At 52.2% G+C, this 25,301-nt stretch overlaps 1 protein-coding gene across 1 annotated transcript in view; it reads right to left on the reverse strand.

The window, feature by feature from the left end:
* PXDN (peroxidasin) overlaps positions 1–25,301 on the reverse strand; it is a 108,498-nt gene that overhangs the window by 32,953 nt on the left and 50,244 nt on the right. Inside the window, exons 5-12 of the mRNA XM_064363796.1 lie at positions 21,865–21,936; positions 21,405–21,476; positions 17,676–17,845; positions 15,117–15,234; positions 11,677–11,846; positions 3,809–4,081; positions 2,412–2,528; positions 1,103–1,261 (exon numbers count right to left, since the gene is read on the reverse strand). Coding sequence (XP_064219866.1) covers positions 1,103–1,261; positions 2,412–2,528; positions 3,809–4,081; positions 11,677–11,846; positions 15,117–15,234; positions 17,676–17,845; positions 21,405–21,476; positions 21,865–21,936 — 1,151 coding nt within the window. The remainder of the gene's footprint in view (positions 1–1,102; positions 1,262–2,411; positions 2,529–3,808; positions 4,082–11,676; positions 11,847–15,116; positions 15,235–17,675; positions 17,846–21,404; positions 21,477–21,864; positions 21,937–25,301) is intronic.

Raw genomic sequence — 25,301 nt, forward strand, 5'->3', positions numbered from 1 at the left:
CAGCCCCCAACCCTGCACTGGTGGTGGGACAGTCCCAGGCAGGTGCTGTGCCGTGGGGCCCACGGAAGTCAACGAGCTCTGAGGACAGCCCGACTCTGGGAGAAGGAGACAGTGAGACAGAGGAGCTTCCTCATCTGAAAGAGCGGGAGCATGGCCGACTGCGGGCATCCGGGAGGCCGCCCGGGAATCCCAAACCCTGCATTCTCTACACAGGCACTCAGAGTCCTGCTAGGTCAGGGACGCAAAGGGTTCAAACCCAGAGCCCATCCATCGGGTCAGTCACCAACAGCTCACTGACGACAGGCAGAGGGAAGGCCCGCACCATCTCGGGACATCCCCAAAAGGGACACAAGGAAATCCAGCCCGTGTCCTCCCCGCACGGCCTCTCTGCCCCACTCTCCATGGTCCCCACGACAGGCTTAGGGTCTGTGGCAACCTGGATTGCTCAGCTCTGGGGCCGCTCGTGCTAACACTGGGGTCAGCACAGGACTCCTGCTACACGGGGCTGGGTCAGTGGCTGTCGCTCTTGCAGAGGCCACAGTCAGCGCTAGGCGGACTCTATCAGGAGGGATATGAGGTCTCAGAGATTCTTCTAATTGGAGAGAACAGGCAAAAGCAACGTCCAAAAAGAACAAAAGGCAGGCTGGGTCCAAGGAAGAGCGGGCAGACGGGAGAGGAACCAGATTCGGCTTCATGACACGTCATCCGGGGTCTGTACCTTGGGAGCCAACTTGATTCCACTGTGTCGCTTGAATAACCGCCCCAGAAAGCGCAGTTAGAAACAACTGTTTTCTACAGTAGTCTTAATTAACCAACGGGGAAAAAACCGAATAGATTTTGCGTTAACAAGTCAGTCTCATCCAAGTTCAAAACAATCACCACTGGAAAATCAGCAAATGTTTTCACCAGCTAAAGGGATGGAGGTTGAATGAGCCACGATGCAGGTACCTCAGAGTTACAGGCACAATGACGGCGAACAGAACACAGACAGGAGAGCAAACACTTCACATCCCAGAGTAACAGTAACGCCAGCTGCGGAATCTGTGTTTCCTGATAACCGATCTGAGCAAATCCATGAAGCCCACACCCTCCTGGCACCTACCTCTGGGCTGCACGGTCAGGTGGGCCACGACCTTCTGGGAGCCAATGATGTTGACAGCCTGGCATTCATACTGGCCCTGGTCATGGAGGGCGACCCCGGAGATCCTCAGTGTTCCCGATGACAGGACCAGGTGGCGCCGGTCCACGGAGAGCTGGCTCCCTGCAAGGGCATGGGTGCATTCATTACACGGCTCACTTGGTCGAACGAGAACCCCTGCTCTCAAACTGACGGCATCACAGAAGCTTGTCCTCACCTGGGTCTGGCCCCCCATAAGCAAATATTTGCTTCCCCAGCAGACACCATCGTGATGCCTGAACGCCCCCGCACCACCGTAACTCAGAGAGGGGTTGAAAGGGGCAGAGAACAGAGGGAAACGCACTACCCAGGGAGCCAGGAGGACCTGGGGACTCGGGAGTACGAGGGGGGCGGATGCGAGCTGGGAGAACCGGGGAGAGGATTGAGTGCTGGAGTGAAGTGAGGCCCCGGCACATTCCTCTCGGAGAAAAACCTCTCCTGTTCCCGCCTGTAACTGCCTGAGGAAAGGAAGTCCAGGGCGTGTGGTGCGAGCACAGGCCTCCTCCCGCAAGACTTCAGGAGCCCTGGGGGTCCCTCAGAGGGCTGAAGGGATGGGCTGGCCATTCGGTGCAAGCCAGAGTGGCCAGAGGTCTCAGGGCAACTGCCTGCATCCCTGGACAGGAACCGGGAGGTCTGCGTAGCTCCGTCTCCAGCAGTCTCGGCTCCTGCCCTCACCCAAACCCCCATCCCGGTGCCTCTATGCAATAGCATGCCCAGTGATTTTCCCATTGAAGGAACAGGGTGAGGACGGTAGGCTAAGAATGTCATCAAAGTTCACGGCGCTGAACAGGGAGCTGACAGTGAGAGCTCTGGGAAGCAGAGCCAGAGCAACAGCTGTTTGTCTGTTTTAATAGATTCCATGACTGTTTCCAGAAAATTCTATCCTCCATGCAAACAAAGTCCTTCAAGTCGCTGCTTAAAGGCTCGACCTAGAGACTACCTGAAACAAGGCAGGTGTGAGGGAGTCAAAGGCAGGCACCCTACGTGGCTTCAGTAATGACAGAGCTTCTGAGAGTTTCCTGCCACGATGTCCACGAGGGACAGCCACATGTGGACAAGAAGCCGCGGGGGTGTGCAGACAGCTCTGTACTCCCCAGTGCCTTGGTCGTGTGGAACCCAGTCCCAGCTCAGCCCTGCCCAGAGCACGCTGGGGTTGCCTGGCCACGGTGGAAATGTGTGCTCCTTGTGTCCGGCCGTGGAGGGAGCAGGTACAGGCCCGGAGTCTGGCGCTTACCTCCCTTGGTCCAGGCGATGACGGGCGGTGGGTTGCCCTTGGCTTCACACTGGAAATCCACTGTCTGGCCCTCGATGACAACTCTGTCCTGAGGTGTCACAGTGAACTGAGGAAGAGCTTCGGGGGGAAAGCATTTGAAACAGGACATGTAAAAAACAGCATGGGGTAAAAGCGCCACCAAGAAGATGACCACAGTCTTGACAGACACCTGACCGCTCGGAGCAACGTCTACCATGAGGAATCGGGAACAGACAGAGGGCACGGGAGAAGACGGGAGCGAAGCAGAGAGAAGACGAAGGACGCGTGTGTCCTCAGCGCTACCCTGGGAGGCACACAGAGGCCGTTCGGCCACGTCAGCAGCTGCAATGCACGCGGCGCACGGATGGGATCACACCGCGGCTGCGGACGCCAGGCCGACTCGCAGCGACTCCTCTCAACCCTCACCCTAAACTAATATCTGCAAATGCTTAAAAAAATGCCCAGCTACTCAGGAGGCTGAGGCAGGAGAATTGCCTGAACCCAGGAGGCGGAGGTTGCGGTGAGCCGAGATCGCGCCATTGCACTCCAGCCTGGGTAACAAGAGCGAAACTCCGTCTCAAAAAAAAAAAATGCCACCCGGTGTAGCTCTGTATGATGATAGCAGTTATGATCACTGGAGGAAAAACATAACTTATGGAACAGTACTGTCTGGTATGATTCCATTTTTATAAAAGTTACAGCCACAAAACAGTAAATCCATGTAACACGGCTGCATTGCTGCACGTGCACAGAAAATCAGAAGGACGGATTCTGGACAGATGGCCAGTGGGACAGGCAAGGGCTGAAGAGAGGCCTCGTGAGGAAGGAAATGATCTCTCTAACGGCATCTCTAATACTTTACCTTTTGCTCTTCTGTATTGTCTGAATGTTTTCCAGTAAAAGTCCCACTTCACAAGAATAACTCTTTTAATAGTCAGTTAAGCAATGTAGAAATACATGGCAGAATGCATAAAACAAGGAATGTGCCCAGAAGGCTACGTCCAAACTCGATCTTAGGGAGGTATTCAAAGCTGTCTGCAAGGCATATCAGCCACCTTACTGCGCATGTGCACACGTGGACACACACACACACACACACACTCACTTATCCGACAGACACTGCTGCCGACCAGGTGCTGGAGGTCCGGAGACACCACAGCCCGAACACAGAGCCCGTCCTACCCAGGCTTCTGTTCCAAAAATCTACAAACTGTAATTGTCTGTAGTTAGTCTAATGGCGGTGTTACGGATAAAAATAAACCAAGTGAAATGGACACGGCAGAAGTTTCTGTGGAGTGTTCTGGGCATGGTGCTGTGAGCTGGCAGATGGGGGAGGACAGGGCTGAGTCCTGGCTCTGGCACAGAGGATGGATACCCACCCTGGACGATGATGAACGCAGTGGCGTGGACGCTGTCGATGCTGTTGGTCGCAGAGCACGCATACTCCCCGCTGTCCTCCTGGACAACGTTCTGTATGTAAAGGCCTCCAGAAGGTGTGATGTTCACTCGCGGGTCGACTGGCAAGGGTGTGTGGTCACCTCTCGTCCAGGAGATCCGCGGCGGGGGGTGGCCCGTGGCGCTACACTCCAGCGTGACGCTCTCCCCAACCAGCACCTCTGTATTCTGTGGCTGGATTACAAAAGTGGGTCGAGCTGTCACAATTAAACAGAAATTCTCAGTTAATTTCTCCTGGTTTGGCATGTTTTGTGATTGATTTTTCTTATGTCAGGCTATTAATTCTATTTACCACCAAAATAGGCAAAACACACACAATGTAACTGCATATTTTCTTTTTAAAGAAACGTGCAGACAATAAAAATGGTTCACAGCCTTGGGTCAAAGGAAATGCACGCCGCCTATGAAAAGTGAGCAACCACGGTGAGTCAGGAAGAGCTCATTAGGACGGGCTTTTCCTTTAAACACGTGCTGAACTCCATGGAGAGTTCTTATTTCTAAATATAATACATTATGTAAATCTTGTTAGACCTTGCTAGTAGTTCTTACTGGCACAAAATATTGTTAGTGAAGTATACTTAAAATAAACAAAAATATCAAATTTACTCACAAAAAAATGCAAATTGAAAGTAAAGAGATAATATTTTTCAAATTTAAATCCAGAAAAAAGTCCATACAATTATGAATGTGTTTCATGCATGAGATTGTGTGAAAAGAGAACTCTCCCATGCTGGCAGTGGGGGCCCACCCTGGCCCAGCCCACCTGCAGAGACGTGGCCATGCATACCGACACTGAAGATGTGCACACTCTGTTGCCCAGAAATTATCCTGCTAAACAAATTCAAAAGCTAGCAGGAGACAAGAAATAACTAAGATCAGAACAGAACCGAAGGACACAGAGACATGAAAAATCTTTCAAAAAACATCAATAAATCCAGAAGCTGATTTTTTGAAAAGATTAACAAAATAGACTACTAGCCAGACTAATGAAGAAAAGAGAGAAGACTCAAATAGATACAATAAAAAATGATAAAGGGGAGATCACCACTGATCCCACAGAAATACAAACTACCATCAGAGGATACTATAAACACCTTTATGCAAATAAACTGGAAAATCTAGAAGAAATGGATAAATTCCTGGACACATACACCCTCCCAAGACTAAATCAGAAGAAGTCAAATCCCTGAATAGACCAATAACAAGTTCTGAAACTGAGGCAGTAATTAACAGCCTGCCAACCAACAAAGCCCAGGACCAGACGGACTCACAGCCGAATTCTACCAAAGGTACAAAGAGGAGCTGGTACCTTCCTTCTGAAACTATTCCAAACAGTAGAAAAAGAGGGACTTTAATTAATTTCCTCCACCCGCCCTAACCCATTTTATGAGGTCAGCATCATCCTGATTCCAAAACCTGCCAGAGACACAACAAAAAAAGAAAATTTCAGGCTAATATCCCTGATGGACATTGATGTGAAAATCCTCACTAAAATACCATCAAACTGAATCCAGCAGCACATCCAAAAGCTTATCCACTATGATCAAGTTGGCTTTATCCCTGGGATGCAAGGCTGGTTCAACATATGCAAATCAATAAACGTCATCCATCACAGAAACAGAACCAATGACGAACCACAGGATTATCTCAATAGATGGAGTAAAGGCCTTTGATAAAACTCAATACTCCCTCATGCTAAAATCTCTCAATAAACTAGGTATTGATGAAACATATTTCAAAAGAGCTATTTATGAACCTGTAGCCAATATCATACTGAATGGGCAAAAGCTGGAAGCATTCCCTTCCAGCACTAGACAAGGATGCCCTCTCTCACCACTGCTATTCATCATAGTATTAGAAGTTCTGGCCAGAGCAATTAGGCAAGATAAAGAAATAAAGGTATTCAGATAGGAAGAGAAGAAGTCAAATTATCTCTGTTTGCAGATGACATGATTGTGTATTTAGAAAACCCCAGAGTCTCAGTCCCAAAACTCCTTAAGCTGATAAACAACTCCAGCAAAGTCTCAGGATACAAAATCAATGTGCAAAAATCACAAGCATTCCTATACACCAATAACAGACAGGCAGACAGCCAAACCCATTCATAATTGCTGCAAAGAAAATAAAATAACTATGAATACAACTTACAAGGGACGTGAAGGACTTCTTTAAGGAGAACTACAAACTGCTGCTCAAGGAAATAAGAGAGGACACACACAGAGGGAGAAACATTCCATGCTCATGGTTAGGAAGAATCAATATCGTGAAAATGGCCATACTGTCCAAAGTAATTTATAGATTCAATGCTATTCCCATCAAGCTACCATTGACTTTCTTCACAGAACTAGAAAAAACTACTTTAAATTACATATGGACCAAAAAAAGAGCCTGTATAGCCAAGACAATCCTAAGCAAAAAGAACAAAGCTGGAGGCATCATGCTACGTGACTTCAAACTATACTGCAAGGCAACAGTAACCAAAACAGCATGGTACTAATACTAAAACAGATATATAGAACAATAGAACAGAATAGAGGCCTTAGATAAATGGTGCTGGGAAAACTGGCTAGCCACACGCAGAAAACAGAAATTGGACCCCTTCCTTGCACTTTATACACAAGTTAACTCAAGATGGATTAAAGACTTAAACCTAAAACATAAAACTGTAAAAATCCTAGAAGAAAACCTAGGCAATACCATTCAGGACATAGGCATGGGCAAAGACTTTGTGACTAAAACACCAAAAGCAATGGCAGCAAAAGCCAAAATTGACAAATGGGATCTAATTACACTAAAGAGCTTCTGCAGAGCAAAATAAACTATCATCAGAGTGAAGAGGCAACCTAGAAAATGGAAGAAAAATTTTGCAATCTATCCATCTGACAAAGGTCTAATATCCAGTATCTAAAAGAAACTTAAACAAATTTACAAGAAAATAAAAAACAACCCCATCAAAAAGTGAGCAAAGGATATGAACAGACACTTCTCAAAAGAAGACATTTATGCCGCCAATGAACATATTAAAAAAAAGCTCATCATCACTGGTCATTAGAGAAATGCAAATCAAAACCACAATGAGATACCATCTCATGCAAGTTAGAATGGCAATCATTAAAAAGTCTGGAAACTACAGATGCTGGAGAGGATGTGGAGAAATAGAAACACTTTTACGCTGTTGGTGGGAGTGTAAATTAGTTCAACCATGTTGGAAGAAAGTGTGGTGATTCCTCAAGAATCGATAACCAGAAATAAAGACTTGGAACCAACCCAAATGCCCTTCAAGGATAGACTGGATAAAGAAAATGTGGCACACATACACCATGGAATACTCTGCAGTCATAAAAAAAATGAGGTCATGTCCTTTGCAGGGATATTAATGCTGGAAGTCATCATCCTCAGCAAAGTAACACAGAGACAGAAAACCAAACACTGCATGTTCTCATTCATAAATGGGAGTTGAACAGTGAGGACACAGGGACACAGGGAGGAGAACGTCACACACTGGGGCCATTGGGTGGTGGGGGAAGGAGATGGAGAGCATTAGGACAAATATCTAATGCATGCTGGGCTTAAAACCTAGATGACAGGTTGACAGGTGCAGCAAACCACCATGGCACATGTATACCTATGTAAGAAATCTGCACATTCAGGACATGTATTCCTGAACTTAAAGTAAAATTTTAAAAAAAAATCATCCTGCTAGAAACTTAATCTGTAGAGAATCTATAGAGATATTTTTACAAGTACATAAAATGATATATGTCCAAATACATTTTTGTTTGGGCCGGATGTGGTGGCTCACATCTGTAATCCCAGCACTTTGGGAGGCTAAGGCGGCCAGATCATCTGGGGTCAGGAGTTCGAGACCAGCCTGGCCAACATGGAGAAACCCTGTCTCTACTAAAAATACAAAAATTAGCGAGGTTTGGTGTTGCACACCTGTAGTCCCAGCTACTTAGCAGATTGAGGCAGGAGAATCACTTGAATCTAGGAGGCAGAGGTTGCAATGAGCTGAGATCTCACCACTGCACTCTAGCCTGGGCAAGAATGAGACCTGTCTCAATAAATAAATAAAAATAAATTGTTATTTGTTTTCCTTTTGCCCTGTTGTTTCTTCAGGTCAACTACCCTTACGTGCCACACTAAAATTCAGAAAGCTCCAAAAATCATTATTTTTTCATAACTTGTTTGCAAAATTGGATCTATCTAGCATGAGGTTACATATAGTCTTTATTCTATTTTCTGTGACTATCCATACAGTTTGCTACAGGATATTAACACAGTGATTACAGGGTACTATCCCAGACTCTGCCGACAGTCTAAATTGCTATGCGGATTATACACTGTGCTACCCTTCTAAAATTTTCCCCAAGTTTCTGAATATCAAATGACATCTGGCCCAAAAGCTTTCGAATAAAGGACATGGAACTGTGATAGCTAAAGATTTGGAAAGAAAAATCTAAATTCACTCCAAAAGGGAACGTGTTAAATAAATTATGGTGCATTTAGATAATGGATTCTATGCAGCTGTAGGAAGGAGGAGAGTAAAAAAAACTGACGTATTAAAAGTGAAAGACTAGAAAGATTGCTAAGATATCATCTGAGAAAAATCACTTGCCTCCCATATGCTTACATTGTTTTATACAGATAGGGAAGAAGTGACTACGTGTTTTGGGAAGATGCGAAGGGAATGGGGATTGCGAGGACGACGGAGAGCCGGGAGGAACACGTCCCACCTCTTCTACAGATGCTAACAGGGAAGCTGTGTTCATCAAATATTTAAGTATAAATGATAAAAAATACAAAAACGACATTTAATATTAGCATTTCTATCAGAATAACAAACTGGAAACCATGAAGCTACTTACAGACATAGGAACACCAAAGTTAAAGTCAGACTTGAGAGCATTTGCAGACCTCATAACTTAAGTGTAGCTTTAAAGAGCCTCATGAGACGCAGAAGCCAAGACACAGATCCACACAGGCCCAGGAGAAGTCCAACAGAAAACTGGACGGCTGCACCCCGACGGTGCTGTGCCCTCAGCATGAGAAAGAACTAACAGCAGAACCTGCCAGCCCCACCCAGGCAACGATGCCCAACAGAAGAGAGAAATCAATCTCGTGTAAATGTTGTTTGCTGCCATCTGGTCCTCGCACGGGCCTGCCGCCCAGCTCCCCGACATCAGGCGGGAGGAGGGTGATCCCCGAAAGAAGAGCCGGGATGCACAGAGGAAGGACAGAGGACGTGGGAACCATGTGGATGCATCCAGACAAACACTGGGAGAACAAAATCATAATGTTTATAGGTTAAAAAAAACAGAACTAAGCACATAAACTCAGAGGAATGAACGCATGCATGTTAGGAAGATCATACTAACTTTAGGCTTTGGCAATTTAAGAATGCATTTAAAATCGTCTAGGCAAACCACTAAACGGACAGAAATGGGCATGTGATGTCTAAACGAGTAGTGGGAAGCAAATATGGAAATTATTATTTCAAAGTAAAGCAGGGAGCATAGAAAAGTTTGGACAAACTTTAAAATAAGAGGTAGAATTTATAAAACTCATATTGCTAACTATACCAAACATATTCAAATGGACTAACTTTTAAGAAAAACAGCCTGGATTTTTAAAAAATTTCAAGCTCTGTATTATTTATTTAAACATCTCAAATGTATGTACATTGAAAGGCTTAGAACAAAATGATGTGAAAACTTACGCTGGACAATACTAACCAGGCTGTTCTCTGTCTTACAACCAATTTGCCTTGAAGCAAAAAGCAAGGATAGAGATAGAAGTGTTAATGATAAAAGATGTAATTCATCAGAAAGACAAAAATGGCAAATTTACCTGCCCCTAATAACAGTGCTTCAGGATTCTGAGTGTGATACGCCCCTTTACGGCTCACACAGACTCACACATCATTCTGTTCCTGTTACTATAGATTATTCCATGTTTTTCTGTAAAGGGCCAGATTGTGCCTGTTTCAAGTTTTGAAGGCCACACAGGTTTTGTGGCTACCACTCAACTCTGCCACGGTAGCATAAAAGCAGCCACAGACACTGTGCAAAAGAATGAGTGTGCTCACGCTGCAAGCAAACTTTATCATAGACCCCGACGCTTGGATCTCTTATAGCTGTCGTGTTGTCATAAGATATTGTTCTTCTTTTAAAAGTGTTGGTCATTTAAAAAGAGTTCATAGACCTCAGGGCAACAGGCAGCGGGCAGGTGTGACTGCGGGCTGTAGTGTGACCCGGCCGAGGCTTCCGGGGCTGGTTCCCTCATGCTGTAGGGAAGTCTCCCTGTGCACCGGACTGCGGGACACTCTTCATGTGTATCTGAGGGAGCTACACCCACATGCTCAGACTAGGGTACTAAATAGGGCTGTTGTTCCGGAGAAAGACACAAGAATTCAGATCCAAAGGAGCGAAATTTGGAGCTCTCAAGCCATGAAGAGCTGGCTAAAAATTCCTGTCCAGTAATCAATTAACCTACTGGCACAGCAACTCTTCTGAGCAGTTCACTACTCATAGTCCGTGGTTATTCTCCTTTGTTCTAAAACATATACTTAAACAGTACCACCCAACTTTTTCTCCGTTTTGTGGATTTCTAAATTCCTTAAAAATAGAGCCCATGCTCCTTCTACGAGCAGGAGCTGCCTTAACCTCCCTGCACAGGCCCACAGCACCCTGACTTTGGAAAGATGCCGAATGCCTTGTGCTAAACACGTGGAAGGCTGTTTGACTGAGGGCTCCGATTCAGCAGCACTGTATCCTTTGAATGGGAATGTGACAGCCGGGAATTCTCACTCACTGGTAACTGTCGATTGTGTCTGTGCTGGGATGTACCAGGTAATGCAGAGATCAGGCCAGTGAAGGAGCTGGGATCTAAACAAAGGACACCAAAGCCACGTACAGTGCCACACAGCAGCTTTTCTAACCAGGGCAACAGTGACCCTGGCATGATTTGTGGCTGAAGCTAAAGGCAGCCAGGACGTTTCAGAGAGGAGGTTACACCTGCAGCCTCCCTGGGTAAGGGCTCTGACTCTACCGGCTTCCGCACAGGAGGCCGGGGCCAGGCAGACCCGTCCGGAGGCGTGGAGTGATCCGCCTCATTTCCCAGCGCCACGGTGGGTCCACCCAATGCCTCACTCAGCAGCTCCGCAAGGCCCCAGCTCCTCTTCCGACAATGGCCGTGGATAAAACAGGTGGATCAGAGCAGAGTTTGTATCCTGGTGGGGCCCAGATGGATGAGAGGCCACAGCTGTGCTTGATGTGGCTGGGAGTTTTTAAATGTTTTAAATTTTGGTGCCATTATCTTAAACATGAAAATATTGGATAAAAATCTAGATTTGTGGTTTCTTTTACATAATCCAAGCCCTTAGCAAAACAGAGAGCTTATTACCACATGGCAACAGATGGCTGTGGCTGAGGAGCTTCCCTTCAGATGGGCATGGGCAGTGGGGTCGGTGGGCCAGGGTGTGGGTGGCTGGGTCAGGGTGTGGCACAGTTCCTCCAGGTTTCCAAGGCCCTCTCTCCATGGGCTGGGCTCACAGCATGGACTGCCCTGGCTGTGCAGACTCTGAGTGTGTCCCCAGATGAGGGGCTAACTGGGGACCACAGCACCTCTCATGGATCACTCACGACCCTCCCTGCGCTTGGAAAGCTTTGGGGCTAACCCCGGTATTGGAGCTTCAGCTTCAGTTTACTGAGTTGAGGTGCAAGGTAGGAAGTCAGACAGCGAGGGACGGCAATTCCAGACGGAGCCCAGGTGTGACATGCCCGCCACATACCTGGAGACCCGAAGTACCTGAGGGTCACCTCTTGCGTCTTGACCTCTCCGGCCACGTTCTTCGCCATGCACTGGTACACGCCCTGGTCGGTCTCCTGTGTGTTCTGGATCATCAGGGTCCCGTCGTCCAGCAAGTTTAAGCGGGAATCTGTCTTCATGCTCAGCTCGTTACTACAAAGACAGAAATTCAGTCTGGTCAAGTGTCGAAAGCACGAAGACATACCTCACCCATCCCCAGCGCAGGGGCCCCAGCCTGGCAGCAGGCACATCAGAACTCCTCCCTCCAGGGTCTCCTCCCTCCTGGCAGCCCCTGACCTAACGGCATTTCTGAAAAGGCGACCGTGTATTTGCAGATCTCATTCCCTCAGATATTTAACCTTAGTATTCACATGTTCACTCGGCCCACCTGTTTTAAACTAATCCCAAAGGGGGAAGCAATGAATAAAATGGAAACATTTTCTGTTTCTGGTGAATTAGCTAAAAATGGTAGACCGTAAATACCATCAACATGGCGAGCCAGCAGGTGAGGCTGGCCGGCAGGTGACTCTGGACCTTAGGTGAGTCGCCGGCAGGCAGGTGAGACCCCAGCTGGTGGAGGGCAGAGCCCAGCACACGTCATCAGGCCTCAGGGCTTTGGCTCTAGCTCTGCTCTATTTAGCTGCGAGCTTTGAACTTCTGGCATCAATTCTTTTCATATATAAAATGGAGATTGTAAGGGTCCTTAAGTTCTCGTCGAGTTTAAAAAGAAGAAACTGAGGCCAGCACAAGAAGATCCACTGTGAATTTATTCAGCCTTCCGGGTGAGGTTCTGCGGTCCGACAGGAGGAGCCGGAGAAGTCACAGGGACTCCTCTCAGACGGGGGTTTTATAGGCAGTGGAGGCGTTCGACTGGTTGGGCCCAAGGGGAGAGGGGCCCGAACGGGACAAAATGCTATCGGGTAGGTCCTGGCGGGGCTTCTTTTCCGAGCTCCCGGCAAGGCGACTGGCCTTACATAGCTGTGATGGACTGGAGCCAAATTTCTGCTTCCCTGACTTTTAAATTCATACAACATAATACTGCAGAATTCCTCCAGCGTTCTCTGGATTTTAAATCTCCGACCTGGGAGCTATCTGAGACAAGAGCCATGAAGTGTGACAGCGGCTCCCACGCTCCTTGAATGGCGCCACATCCAAGGTCAACAGGACTTGCAGTTATCAGGTAACAATCTAGACCCTCCGCCGTCCCGTGCAGCATGAACACATCTTCCCATCCTGCTCCTGACGGGTGGGGATGGCCAGCTCCCTGCTCCTGTCATCTCTTCTATAAACACAGTCTTGCCCGAGAGCCAAGCCCAGCCTGGCTTGCCTCTGGAGTCTGGAACAAGGACTCAGTTTGTGCCTCCTCTGTCTGCCTGAGTATCGCAGGGCTCACATCTCAGAGGCCTCCCTCTCACTCCCTCGTGACTAAACATGGCCAGAGAGGAGCGGCTGGGGCGCTGGGGCTGGGCACACACGAGGAGCTCCTTCAGAAGCACAGGGGCAGTGCTGGGGAGCACTAGGGCTGGGAGCACTGGGTCTGGGAGCACTGGGGCTGGGCACACAGGAGTTGCTCCTTCAGAAGCACCAGCGTCTTGCTGTCCTCACACAGGCAGATGTGAGAAGCTTTGATACAGTGGCTTTACTTCAGGATTTTCTTTTAAGGATTCCTTTCAAAAGGTCCCTTTGAAAGTGCTCCACTCCAACTCAGGACCCTCAGTGATCTGACCCCCCGTGCCGTCCAACAATCTGACCTCATTCCCACCTTGGCCTCTGTCCCTGCACCGTGGTCCTGCCCCGCCCACGCCCGCTGCATGTCAAAGCCTTCCCCCACCTTCCATCTCTCCCCAAGTCTCCATCACTCCTTACCCAACACAGCCACAGCTCCCAAGCCCAACTGTTGAAGGGGTGCTCCCACACCTGGGCTCACGGGGGGCTCGCTGCCAGCGTGCATGTGAGGGTCACTGGCAGGACTTCCCTCTGTTGCCCAGAGCCTGCAGCCAGGCCATCTTAGCCTTAACAGGCCCACACCACGTTTGTGGACACAAGGGGAGACTCCCTTTCTTTGGGAGACGAGTTAGATCCCCATGGGAGCTGAGTGAACCTGTGTCAGCGGCTGCGTGGCACTCCAGTCTCCTAAGGACCCCGTCCCAGCAAAGGTCAGGGCCCCTCCCACACCCACTCAGGTCGGTCACAATGCCCCAGTTCGAGGCTGCCAACCACAGTGACCAGAGCAGACAGGCCACTGCCAGAGGGCAGCAGGCAGGGAGAGAAAAACCAGCATGCTCTCCCTCCCTCCCAGAAGGCAGGGCCATAGTGACACACTGCCCCACCAGGGCACTCCTGTGCTGCCCAGGAGAGAGACTTGGCCATCGGGGAAGGGGCCCAAGCCTGGCGGAACCATCATCACACCCCCTACCATGTAAGACTGGAAAAGGAGCAGAAATTGCTTCTCCTTTGTAGCTTTCTCTACGTGGAGGGGAAGAGCGGATGTGGGCCGTGGAGGGGAAGAGTGGATGTGGGCCGTGGAGGGGGAAGAGCGGACGTGGGCCGTGGAGGGGAAGAGTGGATGTGGGCCGTGGAGGGGGAAGAGCGGACGTGGACCTTGGTGGGGGAAGAGTGGACGTGGACCTTGGTGGGGGAAGAGTGGACGTGGGCCGTGGAGGGGAAGAGCAGACGTGGGCCGTGGAGGGGCAAGAGCGGACGTGGACCTTGGTGGGGGAAGAGTGGATGTGGGCCGTGGAGGGGAAGAGCAGACGTGGACCTTGGTGGGGGAAGAGTGGACGTGGGCCGTGGAGGAGAAGAGCAGACGTGGGCCGTGGAGGGGAAGAGCGGACGTGGGCTGTGGAGGGGGAAGAGCGGATGTGGCTGTGGAGGGGGAAGAGCGGACGTGGGCCGTGGAGAGGGAAGAGCGGATGTGGTGGGCTGTGGAGGGGGAAGAGCGGACGTGGGCCGTGGAGGGGGAAGAGCGGACGTGGGCCGTGGAGGGGGAAGAGCGGACGTGGCCGTGGAGGGGGAAGAGCGGACGTGGGCCGTGGAGGGGGAAGAGCGGACGTGGGCCGTGGAGGGGGAAGAGCGGATGTGGCCGTGGAGGGGGAAGAGCGGACGTGGGCCGTGGAGGGGAAGAGCGGACGTGGGCCGTGGAGGGGGAAGAGCGGACGTGGGCCGTGGAGGGGGAAGAGCGGACGTGGGCCGTGGAGGGGAAAGAGCGGATGTGGCTGTGGAGGGGGAAGAGCGGATGTGGCCGTGGAGGGGGAAGAGCGGACGTGGGCCGTGGAGGGGAAAGAGCGAATGTGGGCCATTGGGGGGGAAGAGTGGATGTGGGCCGTGGAGGGGGAAGAGTGGACGTGGACCTTGGTCGGGGGTGAGGTGCAGTTGGGTACCCTGGTGATGCGTGGGGGACGTTTCTGTGTGGCCCCAACTCACTTGTTTCGCAGCCAGATGATCTCGGGCTTGGGGTTGCCTTCGGCTCTGCAAGTGAAGTACACGGTGTTCCCCGAGGTGACGTCTGCGTCCTGGGGCTCGGAGGTGATCCGGGGCCTTTCTGTGCCCAACAAGAAAACGGAAACCTTTTTAGTGTAAACCATGACACGAAAATAAATGAGAACCCATGTGACTCCTTCGTGTCCAAGAGGAAACCACGGACGGCAGAGGCGTAATTCAGCCATAACACCCCCACAAAAGCCCCGGCCTGGCTTCTCTACAGCCCGTCCACGGTGCGGGTCTACACGGTGTCTACGCTTAGGGCGCCACGTTCTGAGCCCGAGAGGCAAGCTGGCTCAGAGCTGGCAGATGAGCCCATATGACAGCCTTCGGCGTCCCCTCAAGGCCCTTCAGCCTCAAGGCCCCTGTGCAGAGTGGATATGCCACAGGTCACTATTTTCAGTGAATAAAGCAAAACAATAGTGCTCTGTAAACAAAGCATCCCTGAAAGAATAGACACCAGAGCTGGACAACTCCCGGTCTCCTCCACAGCTGCGCGCCCTCACCCTCCGCCCCGGGCCAGGGGAAGGGATCTCCTGCCTCCAGTGCACCCGCCACTCCACACGGCTTCCGAGGGCCACCTGAGGGCCGATGGCTCCCAGCCTCCCGTCCCTGGTGGCTCCACTCCGGAGCTCCAGGCTTGTCCAGGGAGCGGCCTATCTCCACAGCCCCCTTCAGCAGCCGTGAGGGAACCGCGCTGAGGTGGAGCAGGGCTCGGCTTCCAGCTCTGCCTCGTCAGCTCAGCGTGCAGCTCTACCTCCATGTGCATGCTGCGAGCATCACAAGAAAAACAACCACACACAGGTGTGTACCAGTGTGCACGTGCAGTGGGGCACACGAGGGTGGGCATGGGTGTGTGCGTGCAGCGGGGCAGAGACGAGGGCGGGCACGGGTGCGTGCGTGCAGCGGGGCAGAGACGAGGGCGGGCACGGGTGTGTGCGTGCAGCGGGGCAGAGACGAGGGCGGGCACGGGTGCGTGCGTGCAGCGGGGCAGAGACGAGGGCGGGCACGGGTGTGTGCGTGCAGCGGGGCAGAGACGAGGGCGGGCACGGGTGCGTGCGTGCAGCGGGGCAGAGACGAGGGCGGGCACGGGTGTGTGCGTGCAGCGGGGCAGAGACGAGGGCGGGCACGGGTGCGTGCGTGCAGCGGGGCAGAGACGAGGGCGGGCACGGGTGTGTGCGTGCAGCGGGGCAGAGACGAGGGCGGGCACGGGTGCGTGCGTGCAGCGGGGCAGAGACGAGGGCGGGCACGGGTGTGTGCGTGCAGCGGGGCAGAGACGAGGGCGGGCACGGGTGCATGAGTGCAGCGGGGCAGAGACGAGGGCGGGCACGGGTGCGTGCGTGCAGCGGGGCAGAGACGAGGGCGGGCACGGGTGTGTGCGTGCAGCGGGGCAGAGACGAGGGCGGGCACGGGTGTGTGCGTGCAGCGGGGCAGAGACGAGGGCGGGCACGGGTGCATGAGTGCAGCGGGGCAGAGACGAGGGCGGGCACGGGTGCGTGCGTGCAGCGGGGCAGAGACGAGGGCGGGCACGGGTGTGTGCGTGCAGCGGGGCAGAGACGAGGGCGGGCACAGGTGTGTGCGTGCAGCGGGGCAGAGACGAGGGCGGGCACGGGTGCGTGAGTGCAGCGGGGCAGAGACGAGGGCGGGCACGGGTGCGTGCGTGCAGCGGGGCAGAGACGAGGGCGGGCACGGGTGCGTGAGTGCAGCGGGGCAGAGACGAGGGCGGGCACGGGCGCGTGCGTGCAGCGGGGCAGAGACGAGGGCGGGCACGGGTGCGTGCGTGCAGCGGGGCAGAGACGAGGGCGGGCACGGGTGCGTGCGTGCAGCGGGGCAGAGACGAGGGCGGGCACGGGTGCGTGCGTGCAGCGGGGCAGAGACGAGGGCGGGCACGGGTGTGTGCGTCCAGCGGGGCAGAGACGAGGGCGGGCACGGGTGTGTGCGTGCAGCGGGGCTGACTCTGCTCAGCACTGCTATTTACTTGGCAACCAAGAGAAAGGCCGTCGACCCCACTTGGGCTGCCAGCAAGGGCCCCTGCATTGCTTCCTTCCATCTCCCCAACATCCCGCAGCCCAGGTCAGGAGTCTGGGGCGGCTCGGCCCAGCTCTCTCCCTGCTCCCATGTCATGTGCACGTATGTGTATGTGTGGATACTGTATGTATGTGTGTGTGGATGGTGTGTGTCTGTGTATGTGTTTGTGTGTGTCTGTAAATGGTGTGTGTGTGGATGGTAAATGGTGTGTGTGTCTGCACATGTGTGTGGATGGTGTGTGTCTATGTATATGTTTGTGTGTGTCTGTAAATGGTGTGTGTGTGTGGATGCTGTGTGTCTGTGTGTGTGTGTCTGTAAGTGGTGTGTGTGTGGATGGTAAATGGTGTGTGTGTCTGCACATGTGTGTGTGGTGTATGTGTTTGTGTGTGTCTGTAAATGGTGTGTATGTGGATGGTAAATGGAGTGTGTGTATGTGTGTGTGTGTGTATGGTGTGTGCATGTTGGGCCACTCACCACAGTTCAGCTCTTCTGGGGTGATCGTCGCCACGGAGCGTCCCTGGATGCGTCTGGGATACTCACAGGTGGCTGCTGCCTGCGCATTCCCTGACTCTGCGTAGGTTTTCAGCAAATCCGCCAACCACAGGATTTCACAGTCGCAGTGAAGTGTGTTTGAGTCCAATCGCCTGTGGGAAGAAAGATGCAGCTGGTGAGACATGGGGCTGGTGGGTTTGTCCACCCATCCATCAGCCAGGGCTTCCAGGTCCTGCATCAGGAGACATGTGCCAGGCCTGCCGGGCATGTGGCATCGGGCTGGGACACGTCTCATGTGGTGGAATCCAAGCCCCAGTGCCCGACTCAGGGAATGATGTAGAGACACACACATCACCAGGAAGAGCCCGGGGTGCACAGTCCCCTCACCGCACTACTGGAGAGGCGTGGGTGGCACAGGGCAGGTGCACACCCAGACACAGGGTGTCACGTTCAAGGTGAAGGAGTGAGCAGGTGGCACAGGTCCGGAAAGTTTGTGAAGGAGACAGGTGGGAGCCACTCACAGAAGTCAGTAACATGAGAGCCACCGCCACAAAACCACCGTCACCCAACGCCCCTCGGCACGGGCAGGATGCTTCTGCACCATCTCACTCCGTCCTGAGCCTGCCCGGGGAAGGGTGGGAGGGGAGGGCTGCATCTCCCGGCTGGTTCACACCTAAGTCTCCTGAGGTCCAAGCTGGCCTGGACAGTTTCTGGTGAACAACACACCCCGCCTCAACCAGGGGAACACGGGCAGGCTGTGCCCGCACCCTGGGAAGAGCGCTGTCTCTGCACATAAGGAGGAAGTTGTCTTGGGGGCAGAGGAGCTCCAGGTAGCAAACACAGGACAAGGGCCGGAAGCGGCTGGCGCTGGACGTGAGGCGGCCAGGTGGGAGGGGGTCCCAGGGGTCCCCAGGCCCCTCCGGCCGGCCTGCGCATTAGAGGGGCTCACGCTGGGGTGGAGCCCGCAGAGGTCTGCGCTGTTTGTGGCAAGCTGGAGCCTGGCCCTCCTCTTCCTGGGTGGAATTCAGTCTGTGAGGTGGGAAGCCCGCCGGCAGGAAACACACTCTCCGGCTTTGCTAAGGGTCTCTGTCCCCACCCCTGTTTCTTTCCCTTGTTGCCCAATAAATCCCGTTTTCCTCACTCTTCAAATAGTCTGTGAGCCTATATTTTTGTGGCCATGTAACAAGGACCCCATCTTTAACTGAACCAGGGAAAAGTCCTGTAGCCGACGTGTTCATCAGCCCTCAGGGAGGCAGCCCCGAGTCGCCGCCCTACAGAGGGGGATGGGACCCTGCAAGTGCTCACCAGAGCCACAGAGCGAGGGCATCGCTAGGGGCCGACGCTGGCTCCATGAGGGAAGGGGAGGCTACACCTCCCATCCAGGGTTCTCCGGGACATGAGCCCAGAGGGGACAGGAACACGGAGCTGGCCTCATGACCAGAACCACCCTTTCCCCGGTGAGCAGTACACAGCTCTCAGGTGAGGATGCCGTGAGGGGACAGTGTCAGCCTTGTGCCCAGGGCACCCAACCTGTGCCTACAGCTGAAGGGCAGTACAGAACCACGGGCATAGGGCAAGACCCGGATGGTAACGTCAGGTATGTGGCATCTGGCCAGTCGGTCCTGGTGGAGTGAGCCGCTCAGAACACCTGAGGAAGCACAGGACACCCAGCCTTCATCTGCTCTGAAGGACAGAGGGCTATCAGGAGGTCTGGAGGGGCATGGCAGCCGGCATGGCCTCCTGGCCTGGGGATCCTCAGGAACCTTAGGTTAGACCGCTCCCTCCGGGCAGACAGTGGCCGGGACGCAGTGTGCCCTCTGGGCGCAGCTCTGGGAATCTATCACAGAATCTCACTCTGGGGTGGTAGTGTTTGACCCACTTTAATGAAGTGAGCAAACAGGAGAGGTGGACATTGCCAGACATCCGGAGAGAGGCTGAGAACGGAGAGAAGGAAGCTGTCGGCGTGGTCCCGGCGGCTACCAGTCCGCCCACACTTGGCTGCTTTCTAGAGCATTTCTCGGGTAATTTCTTTCTGCTCTGTTATCTATCAGACGTGCAAGTATTCATCCCGTCTTCCTACCCAGGATGTAGGTTTTGGTTTTTGGTTTTCTTTTGAGATGAAGTCTCGGTCTGTTGCCAGGCTGGAGTCTCGGCTCAGTGCAGCCTCCGCCTCCTGGGTTTAAGCGATTCTCCCGCCTCAGCCTCCTGAATAGCTGGGACTGCAGGTGTGCACCACCACGCCCAGCTATTTTTCGTATTTTTAGTAGAGACAGGGTTTCACTATGTTGGCCTGGATGGTCCCAATCTCTTAATCCACCTGCCTCGGCGTCCCAAAGTGCTGGGATTATAGGCGTGAGCCGCTGTGCTCAGCCCAGCGTGTACTTTTTAGTTTAGCTTGTGATATCTTTATCCTAAAGGAAGAAAAGTCACAAACAGTTCTGCAGGCCTGTTTTGCTCCACTTTCTTTCTTTCAGAGATAAACCAAAGACCACTCTGGAGTCAGGCTCGTTTCTTGGCATTTTCTGTTTCTTTCTAGGTTGAGTTCACTGCATACACTCAGTAATATCTAACTGAAAATGACGGCTTCAAGACCACGAAGGAAAACACCAAGGGAAGTCACAACTACTAAAATGCCTTAATAATAACAAGTTACCCAGTAGAAGGAAAAAGCATATTTGGAAGTCTTAAAAAAAGGGTGGAGGCCGGGTGCGATGGCTCACATCTGTAATTCCAGCAGTTTGGGAGGCTGAGCTGGGCGGATCGCCTGAGGTCAGGAGTTCTAGACCAGCCTGGCCAACATGACGAAACCCTGTCTCTACTAAAAATGCAACAATTAGCCAAGTGTGGTGGCGTGCGCCTGTAATCCCAGCTACTCGGAAGGCTGAGGCGGGAGAATCGCTTGAATCCAGGAGGCAGAGGTTGCAGTGAGCTGAGATCGTGCCATTGCACTCCAGCCTGGGCAACAAGAACAGAACTCCATCTCAAAAAAAGAAAAAAAGAAAAAAATGGGTGGAGATCAGTCTCCTTAGTATACTACAGAAAGAAACAGAATACAGTACAGAAGTCCTTTCTAGACTGGTTTTATTTCTACCAATAAAACATGCACTGTAATTACAAATTAATTGAAGAATTTAAAGATGATTTTTAAAAATGTTGGCTGGGCATGGTGGCTCATGCTTGTAATCCCAGCACTTTGGGAGGCTGAGGTGGACAGATCACTTGAGCTTAGGATGTCAAGACCAGCCCGGGCAACATGGCAAAACCCTGTCATTAAATAACAAATAAATAAAATAAAAAAGAAAAACAAAAAAACCCCACAAAATTACATGAATTAGCTAGGCATGGTGGCATGTGCCTATAGTTCCAGCTACTCAACTATCTGGGGGAATTGCTTGAGCCCTGGAGGTTGAGGCTGCAGTGAGCTGTGATCACGCCACTGCACTCCAGCCTGGGCAACACAGCAAGACCCTACTTGAAAAAAAAAATTAAAGTCTTCATCGCCTATCACAGGATTAACTACTTGCCACGTTTTCTGAGCCATGTGCTTTTCATTTTGCTTTCTAGTGGATTCAGTCCATTCTCCAAACAGACTCATTCTTCCCAAATCAGACTGTTACCAACATTTTGCAATACTTGAAAAAGAACCAGGCTAATGGATAAGAGAGAGAAGCAAGGCTTTGCAGCAAAGGACACAGAAGGGACTCTACTCACAGTCTCTTCATAGATTCCAAGTGATTAAATGTCCCTGGAACTAAATGTGTAATCCGGTTGTTATGTAAAAATCTGTTGAAAGAGATTTTATAACAAACCAATTTTGAATGATATTTCTTAAAATGTGTAGCAAAGAATATAAGCAGTGAAATATAAATCAGCTCTAAGAAATCTCAGTGATTACATGTATTTAACACAAATGAATTCGAAAACAATGTTGTTTACTCCAGCAAAGAAATGGATTTGTTTCCTATTTTATCAACACACTCAAAGAGAAAATTATAAGCTCTATTTCTGAGCTGTTAGACAAGAAATACGGACTTTACATGGAAACAGTTTTCAGGTGTTTAGTAGAGAGTGACCTCCATCTAAGGCCTTCAAATAAGTGACCTTCAACTCAGGCCAGTGACTGAGGCCAGGGCTCTGTGAACGGAAAGGTGAGGAATTAGACAAAACTCACAGCCTCTCAAGCTTCGGGAGATGCTGGAATGACTCTGGGTCCAAAGTTTCTATCTGATTAAAGTGCAGGTATCTAGAGGAATTAAAAGAAAAAAATAACATAATTTACAACTGAATTTATTTTCTCAGATCTAGATTTTTGCTCAAAATTTGTTTTCTTTGTCATTTCAAATTCAGATATCAATAGGTGGCTCGCTAGACTTCCTACACGGTGAGGAAAATACATCAAGTAATGAAATGATTAGATAAATACACAGAAGCACCGGGCACGGACGTTCACCTAAGCGACGGGACGTGCGGGAGCGAGGCCTGGAGGTGCTCACTGGGCTCCTTTACACCTCGTGAGAAGGGCGGTGCCGACTCGGCCCAGCCATTTCACCTCCGAAAGATACGGGAAAAAGCAGACATCAAAAGCCTAACTTCAATAATGGCACACACATAAACCAGTGACTCCCGGCCCTCAGATCTTCTAACTTGTGTATGAATGTGGCAGGGGCATCATCACTTCGGCACAGAGGTTATTGTCAGATACAAAGATATCCCTGAAGACCACAAAGGAAACACATAAAGAATGTCACCCGCCCTTCTCCACCAGTCCTGAAGCTTAAGTCAGACAGCGCCTTTCCTCGGGTGCCCTTGACGGTACCGAATACCATGGCACCTGTCTCCAAACGTCTACAATTTACACCTTTTGCTATAGCTCATTCTTTCTAATGTTTCCTGAATACGAATTTTCTCACTTTGAAAAGTGGGTTTTTCCTCTTAAGTCAAACACAAGTCAGGCCTCTCCCTGGAGTGCTCTGCTGGGAGACCCCTCCTGCCCATTCAGGCATCCGCTGCAGCCAGCACGCATTCTAAATGACGACGTCCCCGGGAGGCCAGGGTGAGTGACAGAAGCGGCACGCCCGCGGAGAGTGGTCTTTCTAACGCCACAGGAAGGAAGAGTCCTCAGAAAGCACGCCCGAGAATCAGGTCTGTGGGCGGCCTGAGGCCACTGTCACCGCCAGGGCACTGGAGTGCGGCTGCCACCACCCACCCTGTCCCCACGCCAGCTCCCTGGGCAGCACCCACACAGGCCATGCTGAGTCTCTGCAGACACCTGCAGCCAGAGGGCCCCAAATGCAGACCCTCCCTGCCCCTCCCCTGGGACAGGTCTGTGCCAAGCACTCCACGCACGAATGGGAAACACGAGGGAAGGAAAAGCTGGAGCGGGAAGAGGAGGAAAATCACTGTTTGTGAGCATGATGGGCGGGCACATGACGCGGGGCCCAAGGGAGGCAGAACCCGACGGAATCCCTGGAGCCTTGTCTCTGCCAGCAGCATGCTGACAGAGCGCCTGCGTTTTTTTGGGGTCCTTAGCCTTTCGCAGCCCACGCCAGTTGGGGGTCAGATGCGAGACCCAGGCACCACTACCCCATGGAGGCTGTGAGCTGCCCCGTGAGGTTTCAGTGCTGCAGGCAGGGTGGAGTTCCCCAGGCAAAGGCCAGAAGGCCGAGGAGAGCTGACGGGGGAAGGAAGTGGGATCTCAACCCCACGGAGAGCGGAGGCTGGCAAAATCCCTCCACCCACACTCTGCAGTGCAGGCTGGCCAGGGGCACGTGGGAGCACCGCTGCACAGGTGCTACAGGAAATACGGTCCAGGGAGCACAGGATCTTAGGGGGCCTGGGGCTCCACACAGCCGGGGTGTCTGACACCCCTCCCCGAACAGCTGAGGACACAGAGGACCACAGATAGGAAATGACTCCCCAAGGATGCCGAGGTCAACACTGAATTCAAATGCACGTTTCCCGACTGGCCAGGCGTGTTTTCTGACCTGTGTCCACAGCTTCCTAAGGAGCCTTTCTGGATCAGAGTTACTCAGTGCCCCCAGGAGCTGCATCTGTGGGCTCCAGTGAGTCCCGCATTCCGGCTCCCGGCACCACTAGGAATGCATGTTTTCAACAGTTCCAGGCTGCACAGCAGATCCTGGGAAGGGGTGCAGGTAGCCCAGGTCCGCACAAGCCACCCTCCCTGGACACACAGTGCCTGGCCAGGCTCTCACTGAGGTCTAGGTGGACCTGCTTACCTCCTTCCCAACAGCTCCCTGCCTGAGGGTGGGGCTGGGCGGCTCTCAGGCTCACCGTACAGCCTTCACTGCATGGAACCCAAGCCGCAGCACCAGAGACCCCAGCTCACCTAACCCTGGGTGCTGAAGGCAGCCTGGCCAGCTCAGGAAGCTCTCCCCAGCATCCAGAAGTTTCTGGAACACCTATTTGGTGATTCCCAGACACCCTTTGTGTTCAGCCTCATTTCTGCCCTGACTTGCCCTTTTCTTCTTAAAAATATCACTGGACTCACCCAGCACAAAGCCAGATGAGCATCTTCCGACCCACTCAGGATCTAAGAACGGTCTGCGATGAAGATTTTCTCACTCCCACTGAGTGAAATGCTCCTTGGCAAGCTCTTCCTACATCTGGGGGTTCCCTGGGTACCTCCATGTGTCTCTGCAGTGAGCTGCACAGTCCTTCTCTGTACAGACAGATGATCTCTTCCCAAAGCTCCCCACGCCCCGTCCATGCTCACTTGAATAAACACACACTTCGGGCAACATGAGCACTGTGGTCCTCAGCGTGCTGGGTCCCCGAGTGGTCTCTCCCCGGCACCGCCTGGTCTCAAACTCGCTGACAACATTGCTGTGTCCGGTCAGCCAGTGACCCGTGACCACAGATCAGCAGCTGCGGCGGGAGGACGTCACGCCACATCACAGCCGACAGCTGCTTCCATCCGCACTCCTAAAACCAGGACAACTTGCAACTCCTCAAGAATGGGCTCAGCTTGTCGAGCGAAAAATGACAGGCTGAGCAAACAAACCGGAACAAATCCTCCTTTTCACCAGGACCTTGTCATGAAAAATCAACATGCTGACTTCACGGCGAAGGCCGACTTCACGTGCGGCCAAAGAAAGTAAGATCGTTTCATTACACACTGACTAGAACCACAAGGGAAGAAAGCTTTTCCTCAGATAATGGCATCACAATGGGAGAGGTTCAGCTTCGTGCGTTCACAGTCACGATGAGGAGCCGTGAAGCCGGCAAACAGCCCTCCCATCCCCTGGCACCCTGGGTACTTCCCCGGTGAAGGACGCCTTGATCGGACTTGTGCACCTGCCTGTCTCTCCCCTAACATGTGACACGGGTTCCATCGAGCCTACTGTCCTTGGTGTCAGGAGAACACGGCCCGGGGCCTGGTGCCGCCATAGGGGAGACCAGCGATGCCTCCTGAGGGTGGGCGGCGGGCTGGCTGGGTGGAAGCTGGGGCGGGGGGCGAAGGACCCGCCCGTCCCTGATTTTCCGTCTTCATGCACGTCCTCCCACACCTCAGGCAGCGCAGTCATGCATCATGCAAACAGCAAGCTCAGAGCACTGGTCCCTACGGGAGGAAAAGAGCCAGGCGGCACC

This window comes from Aotus nancymaae, unplaced genomic scaffold (assembly GCF_030222135.1).
Source record: "Aotus nancymaae isolate 86718 unplaced genomic scaffold, 86718_ANA_hifiasm-v0.15.2.pri h1tg000057l, whole genome shotgun sequence".
NCBI lineage: Eukaryota > Metazoa > Chordata > Mammalia > Primates > Aotidae > Aotus > Aotus nancymaae.